Source organism: Lathyrus oleraceus, chromosome 5 (assembly GCF_024323335.1).
Source record: "Lathyrus oleraceus cultivar Zhongwan6 chromosome 5, CAAS_Psat_ZW6_1.0, whole genome shotgun sequence".
Lineage (NCBI taxonomy): Eukaryota > Viridiplantae > Streptophyta > Magnoliopsida > Fabales > Fabaceae > Lathyrus > Lathyrus oleraceus.
Genome location: NC_066583.1, coordinates 124,856,627 through 124,866,815, shown reverse-complemented (window position 1 = coordinate 124,866,815; position 10,189 = coordinate 124,856,627). Strand labels below are relative to the sequence as shown.

At 27.4% G+C, this 10,189-nt stretch overlaps 1 protein-coding gene across 1 annotated transcript; it reads left to right on the top strand.

The window, feature by feature from the left end:
* The first annotated feature begins 7,570 nt into the window (after positions 1 to 7,570).
* On the top strand, positions 7,571 to 9,052 carry LOC127088242 (aspartyl protease AED3). Its single transcript, XM_051029156.1, has one exon. The coding sequence runs from the start codon at positions 7,616 to 7,618 to the stop codon at positions 8,942 to 8,944; it is 1,329 nt and encodes a 442-aa protein (XP_050885113.1). The 5' UTR covers positions 7,571 to 7,615; the 3' UTR covers positions 8,945 to 9,052.
* Positions 9,053 to 10,189: the final 1,137 nt, after the last annotated feature.

Here is a 10,189-nt window from a genome sequence, read left to right as displayed (position 1 = left end):
ATTCAATAGTATTTGTTTGTTAGGCTAGATAATTGTGAGTAGTTATCTAAGGTTAAATCTGTGTTAATAAAAAAATTTTAATTTATTATTTTGTATTAATGTAAGTAAGTTATGGGTATTTATAAGAGATTAATTGTTATATATTGTTAGAGTAAAATATTTTACACTGTCAATGAATCACAATCATTTGTTTGTATTAATTTTTAAGTGGTTAAAATAAAAATCAAACATTTTAAATAAATCAATGGTTGTGATTAACTGACCGTGTAAAAAATCTTTACACTGTCAATGTATATCAATTAAACTATATTTATAAATTATTCATTTTTTAAAATTTAAATATTAAAATATTTTGAATAAGGTTAAATGTAACTTTGGTCCTTATTTTTTTTTAGTTTTGCTATTTTTATTTTAAAAACCACGATTTTGATCTTATTTTAATGTTTTGTTTTAGATTCAAGTTGGGACCAAATTTTGGTGAGATCCGCTGATATTGGTCACAATTTTTGGTGAGGTCATCAATATCAACGTCACCTCACAAAAAAATTATTTATAATTTGGATGAGGGACTAAAATCTAAAATAAAATCAAAATCGTAGTTTTTAAAATGGGGAACAAAACTCAAAAAATTTAAAATGGGCAAATCAAAGTTGCAATTAAGTCATTTAAATAATATTAAATTTCTTATAAAAAGTAATTATTAAATTATATTTAATCATTATATTAAGTTGTACATAGATGTTTTTGTTGCACTAATCATTATATTTAATTGGGTTAAATATATAACACCCCTCTAAAGTAAGCGAGATTAGGTTTTGCCCCTGTAAAAGATTTTCATTTTATTTCTCCCTCGTAACACTAAGATTCCTCGGTAAGGTCCCAGTTGACACTATTTCAGTCCAAATTCTCCTATTTTTCCAGCGTGGCGTTGATGACTAATGTCAGGTGGCTTGTACTTGACAGCATAGCATAAATCTTATATTTTTGTCACATTTCGTAATTACATTATTTAATCCCCCCGTAAATGTTAGGGTTTCAGGAAAATCCCAAACCTAGCAAGTTGCATTGAAGACGAAGACGAAGGTTGGCTGAAGATGAACATGAAGACGAGGCTTGAAGGTTGAAGACGGAGTTGAACGATTGAAGACGAAGGCAACATTGAAGTTTATCATGTCTGGGGCAAGTTTTTTGAATTTTTTTATCATCCAATGTCTGAGATTCTATTGGTTGAAGACGACATTCAACTTTAAATGTTGTTTCAAATCTATTTCACAGGATATACAATATTTTAATGTAAATTTTCACCATGTGGGTGAATTTATATTGGTCAAGCAGAATGACATCATTTACAGAGGGGGTGTGGATACACATGTTTCTGGGCAACATATAGAGAAATGGACTATAAGAAGCATTCGTAAGTTGGTGAATGACATCATTTACTGATGAATTACTACCTACTGTATATAAAAATGGACCTGGAAGATCAAGGAAGGTTAGGATAAGGGAGTGTGGTGAGGATGATGCTAGGAAGAGAATACCTAATGTAGCTTATAAGTGCACAAAATGTGACAAGTTTGGACATAATGCTTTGTCATGCAAGAGCCTTACACAAGACCCTAATGCTTTGAAAAGAAAGGTAACATAAATTTTATTTGTATGCAATATGGTGTTTTGAATGTAATAAAAAATTTATTTGTATGCATTGTGCTGTTTTGAATGTAGAGGAAACCAAAATCAGAACAGGTTAGAGCTGAGCCAAAGCAGAAGAATATGCAGAAAAATGTTGATGTGTAGCCAAATGTTAATGATGATGTGCAGCCAGATGTTAATGGTGATGTGCAACCTGATGCAAGTCAAGCAGATAACAATGTTGTTGCAAGTCAAGCAAACTCATGTGTGGTTGACACAAGTTAGATTGGTTTAAGGCAAGTACAAGCAAAACAAAAGAAGGGAAGAAAACTGGAAATGAAGATGAGAAAAAGGTAGAGTGAAAGAATTAAGTTGAAATGCTTTCAAAAACTAATCATATGTCTGGGTTCATCTAGTGACCAGCCAATCACAGGAACAGAACATGATGAAGGAGCAAGTACACATGAAAAAAGAGCTCATAGACATGATTCAAAGCTTGGGGTGTAAACCATATCATTGAAGTCTTGGAAGAAAAAGAAATAATAGCTAATGAACTCCATGTTTGTATTTAGTTACTAGTAGTATGTTAAGTTATCTTTAAGTTTTACTTGTACTGATGCACATTATGTGTCATTTTGTCCATGACTTATGCACTTTGTTATACTTGTACTGATGCACATTATGTGCCATTTTGTCTATGACTTATTCACTTTATTATGCTTGTAATGATGCACATTATGTGCCATTAAGTTATGCTTATACTGATGCATATTATGTACCATTTTGTTATCTTTGTATGATGTTCCATAATTATTTTTCACTTTAGCTAACTACAATATCAGACAACAATTTTAACAAATATCAACTTTTTAATTATATAAAATGAGAATTGTTACACGAATACATCACAATATTACAATAACTTAACAAAGATTGAGAACACTCGTACATAACAAAGTTTGACAACCTTATACAACAACTAATACACAATATTACATTAACTTAACAAAGATTGAGAATAAAATCCATGACACAACAATTTGTTGGAAATCCACCAAAATCTATGGAGAATTCCAATCAATCTTGATAAACAAGATTGTTATCACCCACATAATAGCAATGAAAAGAAAAGAACAATAGAGAAAGAAAGAGTGTAAAGAATGATGAAAGAGAAGAAGAATTAAAATTCTACAGAGTTTCTCTCTGCCCACAAACTGTGAAAAACTTCTTATTCACTTTGCAACTGCAAAATACTGTGAATTACAAGTGTTATGAATATTCTGTTCACTTTATTACAAAAATAAGGGTTACTCTCTCTATTTATAGATTTAGGTTAACTTGGATCTCAAGCCAAAACCCAAAATTATAAAAGCCCAAAATAGCTAACACTACTAAAATAGGCCTAAGTCAAAATTTTGTATGAAGCAACATGCTTCGACACTTCAACACACTAACACAACTTAACACACTAGGTGGTTCAACAATTCCTTACTCTGTCGAGCAACCTGCTTCGACACAAAGAATTACAATTCAACACAAGTGCGGTCGTCAATCAAGGTTTTTTGTTCTTCTCCATTACAAATTTTCTCTTCATATTTTCAATCTTCTTTGAATTGAATTCTACACCAAACTCCTTTCCAATTTTAGTCCCAATTTCCTTGTCAATGTCCTTCGCATATTCCTTCAAATACACCATTGTCATTTTGCAATCACAATCTTTTATGGGAATCATTTCAGTCCTTTGAACCAGACCAATCTCATCGTCCCACATGAAAAATTCACAGCTTATCCCACGTTTCAATTAGGTTCACAACAAATGTAAGAGTTAAAGTAAACAGAAAAACGAAGCATAAACAAATACTTACCCCTGAATTTCGACATTTCAAGAATTTTCGATTAGGGTTTTCATTGGTGTTTGATACCCACAACTTCATTGGTTCATTACATCCACGTATGAGCAAACTAAGACCACTTGAGTTACCAATAAATAATGTTATGCTTCCACCCATGTTTTCAAACCTGTGGAAGATGATTATCGGTTAACTGGGAATTGTTTGCAAGATGAAGAAAGACGAAGGGGTGAAGAAAGAGGAAAATTTGTAATCAGCAAACAATGGGGATGGAGAAGGAGGAAAAATTGGAAGGAAACAAAACCCTACCACGAAGCGCAATATAACATATATATGTCACGCTTTCAAGTACAAGCCACCTGATATTAGTCATCAACGCCACGCTGAAAAAATAGGAGAATATTGACTGAAATAATGCCCAAGGAGACCTTACAAAGGGAATCTTGATATTACTATGGAGGGGGATAAAAAAAATCATTTACATAAGACAAAAATTGAATCTCACTTACTTTACAGGGGTTATATATATATATATATATATATATATATATATATATATATATATATATATATATATATATATATATATATATATATATATATATATATATATATATATATATATATATATATATATATATATATATATATATATATATAATTTATTTAGATATCAAATATAATTTTTATAATTTAAGAAAAAATTTAAAATACATTAATATGAATACTTTTTATATTGGCTGCATCTCTAATATAAAATAAAGAGATTAATTGTTATATATAAATCAATGGTTATGATTAACTGACAGTGTAAAATATCTTTACACTATCAATGTATATCAATTAAATTCTAAAATAAATTAATCATTTTTATGTTCTATAGTATTACTTGAATACTTAAATAAATTTTGCAATAAATAAATAAATAGATATAACACTTATATGTAACATTAAATTAATAATTAAAGTAAAAAATAAATACTTTCTCTTACGACTCAATTTCAGCAACATTATTTTGTGTTGCTTCAAAATATGCATCTATAGAAAGAAAAAAAAATTAGAAAACAACATAAAATTACAAATAAAAAATATAAAATGAATATACTTCTTCTAATCAATTCTCTACACCAACTCAAGTTCTTTAACATTATTTTATGATGCTTCAAAGTATGCATCTAAAATAAATTATAATTATGAATTAAAAAACACCAATAAAACTAATAACACAACACCTACAAACTAATATAACAAAAAATTAAAAAACAATCCTTAAGTTAGAAAGAAAAATAAAATTTATAAATTTAAAGAGAAAGATAATTCTTAGTAACCGCCATTTAATATTATATTATGATGCTTCAATTTAAAGTATGCACGCATAAAGAAACATAACAAAAATTGAGTAAGAGAAAATAAAAATGTTAAATTTAGAATTTTTTAATATTCATAAAATAAAAATCATAAATAGGTAGCGACCTCTAATTTAAAATATATAAACAAGTCACTACAAAATATAATCTAAAAAAAACATGAAAAAATAGATAATTAACTATTTTTAAACGAAAAGGGGCATTTTCTCAATAAATTAAAATAAAATAGGTACAAAAATAGGAGGAGATAAAGTCAATTAAATACACATTAATTCATTTATTTATCTGAAATCATAAATTTCAACTCATAAAAAATATCAGAGTTCAATAAAAACTATATTTTTTTAATTAACTACAACAACAAAAATTAAAATAAAACATTGGATTGGATCCAAAATGAACAGAAAAAAAGAGAGAAAGAATTTAAGTAAGTACTGAAGCATGATTGAAGAAACTTTTTTCTAACTTTTTGTGTGAAGAATTCTTCTTTTTAGGTTATAAATAAGAGAGATAATAGAAGTTAATTTTTAGTGAGGTATATTGTTAGTTAATGGAATGAGTGGGGGAGTTAATGATGAGTGAAAACCTATGAATAGAAAATTATTTAATTAATTAATTAATAATTTTTTCAAATTAATTAACACTTTTATACCTTCTCATAAAATGTGGGGTTATAATTTTTTAAAATGGGAAGTTATAAAAAGAATTTAATATGAGAAATTTTAAAAGAATTTAATTAAATTAATGATAAATAAAAAAGAGGTAGTTAACTTACCATCATAATAAAAAACATGGATTTGAAAATAAAATAAAATAAAAGATGAGTGAAAATTTATAAATAAAAATTTAATTAATTAATTAATTAATAATTATGATTTATTTATTTTTTGTTTTATTAATTAACACTTTTATAACTTCTCATAAAACGTGGGATTATAATCTTGTAAAATAAGAAGTTATAAAAAGAACTTAATATGAGAAATTTTAAAATAAATTAATTAAATTAATGATAAATAAAAAAATAGATAGTTGACTTACCGTCATAATAAAAAATGTGGTTTGGAAATAAAATAAAATAAAAAATTATTAGGTGGAATATGTAATTAAATAAATTAAATTAATAATAAAAAAATAAATATACAATTATAAAATTACCTTCAATTTTGACTCCAAAAATTATTAAGAGATTATATATATATATATATATATATATATATATATATATATATATATATATATATATTATATATATATATAGAGAGAGAGAGAGAGAGAGATAGAGAGAGAGATTATTAAACACTGTCAATGTAAAAAGTTTTACACCGTCGGTTCATCACCATCACCCGTTTGTATTACTTTATAGATTTTTAAAATAAAAGTCAAACTTCTTTTAATATCCAACGTCCATGATTAACTGAGAGTATAAAATCCTTTTAGACTGTCGATGTATTTCAATTAAACTCATATATATATATATATATATATATATATATATATATATATATATATATATATATATATGAACAAATGAAACAGAGTTATCAAACATAGTACCTTCTTAATACATAAAAATGAACGTCTTACAAAATTTTATGAAAATTGTTAATTTTTATCATTCTCTTTTATATATCAAATATTTTTTTATTGATGCAAATTTTTTTTCAACATAATCTATATAATAATAATTTTAAATTTGATGGTGAATTTTATTGTTATAATAAAAAACATATTTTGACACCTTTATATCATTAGATTATGATTAGATGATTAAAATCATAGATTTCAGTTTTAATTATTAGTCAATAAGAAAATATGATTTTTTTTACACATTTTATAGGTGTGCCAGAATATTATCTCAAATACTCATTCATACATTTATTATCATTCTCCTAAATATTCTTTTGAATAATTCAATGTATCTATTGCACATAAATTATGTCGAAATTCATTCACTATTGTGTTTTTAATGCATGTATATCCATCCAATTTATATATAAGTTTTGTTTGACTTATTATTTCTTAAATAGTTTTTATTTTAGATTTTAAAATTTTATTTTTCTTTTGATAAGTAAATGGATGCATTAGGTGAAGTCATATATTTTAAATATTATATTAATAAATGACTAAATATTTATAAGTTAATAGAGTTGATCACTGATGGTCCACAATGGAGCAATGGAGATGACTCCATAATTATTTGGATTTTTAAATTACAATATGTGGTGTTAACCAACTGTTTTCTAGCGATCTCCATAACCGGTAATGAGGAAGTCTTAGCCGACCGCCACCAACCACCATTCCATTGTTTTAAATTAAAAAATTATAAAAAAATTCAATTATTATTTAATTTTTAAAACAAATTAATTATTAAAATAACAATTTTTGAAATTTTTTAAAGAAAAAAAATCTTTTTTTGCCGGCAATGCTAATTTGTGCCTTTAATCTTAAGGAACAAATTAAAAGTTAAATCGAGAAATTTTGTTTTGAAAATTGTATAATAATATTATTAAAATTTTATTATTTTATTTTATTATTTTTTATTGAAACATTTTTATAAAAAAAAAGTAGATTATTGACTTTGTAATAATCTTTTAGTAAAGTATAATATAAAAAATTATAAAAGAATAAAAAAGTAATACTTTATGTAAAAAAACAAATAATTTCTTAATAAAATACATCACATATTCATTTATCGGGTCTATAAATATGAGCCTCAAGCTCTCCCCCATCTATGCAAACTAGCTTAGCTACTTCAAATCTCCATTAAAAATGAACACTAAATTAGCTACGACCTTAATACTTTGCTATGTATTTTACATATGCAAGAGCAACTCCATTGATCCATGTGCATCTCAACAAGATGACTCTGATTTTAAGGTATTTCCCATGTACGGGAAATGCTCACCAATCAGCCCATCAAAAACAAACTCGTGGGATGATAGAGTCATAAACATGGCCTCCCAAGATTTAGATCGAATTAACTACCTATCTACATTAGTAGCCAAAAATCCCGCCTCTTCAGCTTCAGCACCAATCGCTTCGGGCAAAACTTTCAACACCAACAACTACGTTGTTCGTGTCAAAATTGGAACACCGGGTCAACTCCTCTTCATGGTTCTTGACACAAGTTCTGATGAGTCTTTTGTCCCTTCTTTAGGATGCATTAGTTGCTCCGCACCAAAATTCTCCCCAAAATCCTCCACCAGTTACGTCCCATTGAAGTGTTCCGCTCCACAATGTGGTCAAGCCCGTGGGCGTTCATGCTCACCTACAGGTTCTAACGTGTGTTCTTTCAACCAATCTTACGCAGATTCTTCTTTCTCTGCTACACTCTCTCAAGATTCCCTTGCATTAGATGGAGTTACAAATGTTATCATTCCTAAATTCTCTTTTGGAAGCATTAACGTTATCTCTGGTGCTTCAATTCCAGCCCAAGGGCTTTTGGGATTGGGTCGTGGCTCATTGTCTTTATTATCTCAGTCAGTGTCAACTTATTCCGGTGTGTTTTCTTATTGTCTACCCAGTTTTAAGTCTCACTATTTTTCTGGTTCACTTAAACTCGGACCAGCGGATCAACCCAAAACCATTCGGACAACACCTCTTCTTCGCAATCCTAGTCGTTCATCTCTTTACTATGTCAATTTAACTGGAATTAGCGTGGGTAGTGTGAATGTCCCTATACCCAACAATCTTCTAGCATTTAACCCTAAAACTGGAGCTGGATCGATAATCGATTCGGGTACGGTTATAACCAGCTTTGTGGAGCCCGTTTATAATGCGATACGTGATGAGTTTAGGAAACAAGTGAAAGGACCATTTTCGAGCTTAGGAGCCTTCGACACATGTTTTAAGGATACAAATGAAACGACAACACCTGCTATTACGTTGCATTTCCAGGATTTGGATCTGAAGTTACCAATTGAGAACGGTTTAATTCATAGTACTTCAGAGCCTTTGATATGTCTTGCAATGGCCGCTGCACCAAAGAATGTGAACTCTGTGTTGAATGTGATTGCTAATTATCAACAACAAAATTTAAGGATTTTGTTTGATACAGTGAATAATAAGGTTGGCATTGCACGCGAGCTTTGTAACTAGCTAGCTAGGTAGATAAGTCTCCACCGTTTTTCCCTTTATGAAATAAGTGTAATTTGTTTCACATGTATTAGAAAAGAATGAATAAATATAAAAAATTTACATTTCTTATTTGATTTGGCATGTTTTTTTTTTTATAGTACGAGGGTTTAAAACTGAAAAGATTCAATAAAAAACTGTTAATCGATTTAAGTTAAATTAAAAATAATAAAAATAATTATATTTGATTCGGATTTGTTTGACTAAATATAAATTTATTTTGATAATTATAATTTCTTTTATTGTAACATATAAATGATTAAACAAAAAATTATATTGTTTTTACATGTATGTATATATATATGGTTCAATAAATTTTTTGTAAAAATTGAACAAACCAAACAATCAAAACCGCATTAGTTTGATTTTGTTTGATTCAGATTTATATTTAAAAGTCAATTGAACCAAACCGAACCACAGTTCAGATAACTTTTAACTTCAAAACTGTCTAAATCACACTGCAAACACCCCTAACTAAAAGCAATATTAACTCAACTGACTGAGCGGGACTTTACAAAATTACTTTTATTATTATTATCAATGATCATAGATATATATTCTTTAGAAAATTTACTTTTTAAATTTATAAAATAATTAATACTTCTAATATTCAATTAATCTAAAAATTAATTTTTTTCTTAAAAATATGACTGAAAAGAATAATATCATATAATCTTAGAAAGTACTATGTATAATATTAATTTAAAATAAAATCAAAATTAACGAGTATTCATTAGAGTAAAATGACATTTATTATTTTTCCTGTGTAAAATTTTCATTTTTGGTCCCTTTATAATGTTTTGCTTACGAAATGTCAATAAATTAATAATTAATAATTATAATTTTTTATTATTTAGAAGTTTATATGAAAATTAATTAATATAAATTTTAAGATAAAATAAATTAATTGGACTTCAAGCCCATCTCTCCAACTCATCAATTGACTTTCAATAGAGTTTGTGTTTGGTATATATACACTTAAAATGAATATAGTCCAAACGATGTGGGACATCTTCTTAATATCAATAGAGTTTCCTCTTTATTTTTTCCTTTTCTTTTGAATTTTAAATTCTTAACTGTGTCTCATCCTGATTCCTAATAGTGTCAGGTTCCATGTCATGCGACTTGGAGAGTGATTCATCTTCTGATGCTTCTTCAAGAGCTTCCCTCAACTTGTTTTCTTGCAGCTTCTGGAACATTGACGTGTTT

What these genes read in the sequence shown, in the direction of transcription:
- LOC127088242 (XM_051029156.1), top strand. Translation starts at nt 7,616, where the DNA reads ATGAACACTAAATTAGCTACGACCTTAATACTTTGCTATGTATTTTAC.